The 3414-nt window shown below is 42.7% G+C and overlaps 1 protein-coding gene across 1 annotated transcript; it reads right to left on the bottom strand.

Moving 5' to 3' along the window:
- Positions 1–434: 434 nt before the first annotated feature.
- Positions 435–2342, bottom strand: DDX53 (DEAD-box helicase 53). The gene has a single exon (XM_041003336.1). It carries the CDS (start codon positions 2340–2342, stop codon positions 435–437), a length of 1908 nt encoding a protein of 635 aa, XP_040859270.1.
- Positions 2343–3414: the final 1072 nt, after the last annotated feature.

Here is a 3414-nt window from a genome sequence, read left to right on the forward strand (position 1 = left end):
AATCTTCTGTAAGATTTGGCACTTGTTTTCTAACAAAGGGAACAATAGGGGAGATGTGTCTTAGGGATTGTAAGAATAACAAATGGATGGAAGGAATATTTTTCCTGGGATGAGTTTGATGAAAGCTATGCTGCAATTCAGTGTATGATAAAAATACTGTTGTTATTTTCTGTGAATTCTTCTAAAAAAGACAGCTGGTTATAAAATAGCATAGATTTAAACCAATATGTAACATTTAATTTCCCCCCACATAGTCACACACACATTTAAATTTTGTTGTGTTTTTTTTATTGAACATGTGTAACACTGGAAGCTTAGCAGTATTATCTATGAACTCATTCTATCTTGAAACTGCTAGCAGGTATCTTATCTTGAGCATTTGTAACAGTGGCTTGAGTCTTCTAATAACCTCGGAAGCTTTTTTATTGTCAGCACTAAAAAAATTTCCTGTATCGTCCCTGGAACATTTTTGATTTTTTTTCTGTCATGATTCGCTTCTGGACCACATATTTCTTTACCATTGTTACAAGATCTTTAGGGACATATTGATTTGCTCGTTCCAAAATTTTAACCAGCTCATTAGCCATCTTTGCCTCATTTGGAGTAATCAGGGTAATTGCAGTGCCATGCCTTCCTGCTCTTCCCGTACGTCCTACCCTGTGTACATATTCTTCAATATTTTTTGGGAAATCATAATTGTACACATGTGTGATGTCATCAACATCAAGACCCCGGGATGCTAAATCAGTCGCAATGAGTATCCTAACTTTTCCAGTTTTGAAGTCCTCCAAAGCTTGCTCCCGATCACTTTGCTCTCTGTCTCCATGCAGTGACTGTATAGGCATGCCTTGGATGCTCAAATCACTCGACAAGTCATCAGCAGTAACTTTTCGGCTGACAAATATGATGACTTTGTCACTGGGTGACATGCCCTTTAAGAACTTTTGCATAAGAGCTTGTTTCTCTACTTCTGTTGTCACAATCACATTTTGTCTCACTGAGCTTACAGCAACTAGATCTAGGGTACCAACGTAAACCATCATAGGTTCTTTCAGATAGGAATTTGCAAGACGACGAATGGTATCTGGCCATGTTGCACTCATCATAATAGTCTGTCGGTCTGGGCGCACATCTATTAAAATCTTCATTATCTGGGGTTCAAAGCCCAGATCTAGCATTTTATCTGCCTCATCCAAGACCAAATAGGTTATGCTGTTTAGGTTGATAAATTTATTCATTTGCAGATCGCTCAGTCTCCCAGGAGTTGCAGTGATGATATCTACGCCTTTGGCAATGTCTTGTATTTGTCCATCTCTGCTTGCACCACCATATATGCAGCAACTTTTTATACCTTTATAGGAATATTTAGAACATTCACTTTCCACCTGAATAGCTAATTCTCTAGTGGGTGTAAGGACTAGCATGCCAGGTCCATTCCTTTCTTCCCTAGATGTTGGTTGGGAATCCAGATGAATTAGCCCAGGCATTAAATATGCCAGTGTTTTGCCAGTTCCTGTTTGAGCTACCCCTATAAGATCTATTCCTTGTAGAATAATGGGCCATGCCTGTGACTGAATTGGTGTTGGCTTTTGAAAACCTGCATCTGTGATACTTTTCATAAGTTCAGGATACTGCTCGAAAGCATCCTCAAAGGTACAAGTTGGATTGGGAATTGGCCGTTTTTCACCATCTTTCAAGTCTTCACAGATTACATTGAAATTTTCCTTTCTCCACTCGTCTACTTGTGTTTTGGACATTGATCGTGTAGCTTCGGATTCTGTGTAGAAGTTTTTCCTAATTTGTGGTAAGCTGGCCCATTTTCTTTTCTCCCACTCCGCAGCTTCCATACGAATTTGATCCCAATCCAACAATGGTCGTGCTTCTCTAGCAGTGTTAGCTGAAACTGAGCCACTTGTAGCGCGAGGCCAGAGTGTTGTACGGCCAATACTGGCTTCTGATCTGTACCTTTCTTGTCTTTTAACCACAGCATCTATATCTGCTTTTGCCTTTGCCTTCATGTCACTGCTGCCAAAAATTGTTACTTCTGACTCGGTGTCCCCCTTTATAATTCGTATTTTCGTGTTGGTCAGACTTTGTAGATCTTTTAGTTTAGATCCACCACGCCCGACTACGGCACCAACCACATCGTTATTCAGCATAAAGCAGAGGGGTGGTTCGTCGGAATCGGAGGGCATAGACCCCAGCCATCTGGAGGGTCCACTGTGGCCGCCATGACCACCACCTCTGGGCCTTCCTCGGCCGCTGCTAAACCCGCCACCGCCACTGGTCCCAGGATCTCCCGAAGGAGGCTCTGCCTGCTTCTCCTCTGGGGCCCACGACATGGTGGAGTAGTAGTAACCACAATGGCCTTTGGCTTACATACGTCTTCGTGATACACACGGATTACGGGGTGAATTGAGAGCCGAGATTCCCGACCTCTTTGTCCTGGGGCTTCATAGGGACAGACAGCAGTGCCAGTTACTGGCATCAAGTAGTTATGGCGGCTGCAGGGGTGGGCCTTAGCAACTTGACCAATCACAAAGCTTGGGCTGCTTGACGTAAACAGGCATTGGTGATGTAGTATTTAAAGAAGTAGTCACACTTAGCAACTGACCTTGTGGGCAATTTTCAGCACTCTCAAAGTGTTTCCTTAACTTTTGTGTCCTGCCTCACTCACTCTCCTGGAACTAGTTTGAACTCCACTTAGGAGAAGCTTTGAAACAGGAGTTGGCACTTTCTGTACTGACCCCTTTTTCCTTGCATATCATTTCGTAGTTAACAAGATCTTCGTAGTACAAGAATATAAATAAGCCGTCAATTTAGATACACTGTAGAAGAAACCATGGCAACAATCTGGACACACTGGGCATTTAACTTCTATTAAAATAGTTCCAGGGGCTAGAGTTGTAGAATAGTGTGTTAAGCCACACTGGCATCCCATACGGGTGCCAGTTAGTGTCTTTGCTGTGCCACTTTCAGTCCAGCACCCTGCTATTTGCCTTGGAAATGCAGAAGTAGATGTTCCAAATGCTTATGCTCCTGGCAACCATGTAGGAGACCCAGATGAAGGTCATAGCACCTGGCTTCAGCTTGACCCAGCATTGGCTGTTATATCCATCTGGGGAGTGAACCAGAGAATAGAAGATCTCCCTGCCCTAACCTGCCCCATCCCATGCCTCATCTTCCTATCTCTGTTTAACTCTGCCTTTGAAATAAATAAAACACATCTTTAAAAAAAATAGCTCCAGAGGTTGGGGACTTTGTTCATCTCAGGGATACCCTCTCCATTATGTAGCAGTTTTGTGGTTACAAAGGTAGTGTTGAATTAAAATCTGCTGCCTTCTGCTTCCTTATGTTCTTGCGACTGCTGAAATGACAGAGTATATTTAGTCCTCCCTGAAATTCTGTGTACTA

This window comes from Ochotona curzoniae, unplaced genomic scaffold, assembly GCF_017591425.1.
Source record: "Ochotona curzoniae isolate NIBS_2020 unplaced genomic scaffold, NIBS_Ocur_1.0 contig_1274, whole genome shotgun sequence".
NCBI lineage: Eukaryota > Metazoa > Chordata > Mammalia > Lagomorpha > Ochotonidae > Ochotona > Ochotona curzoniae.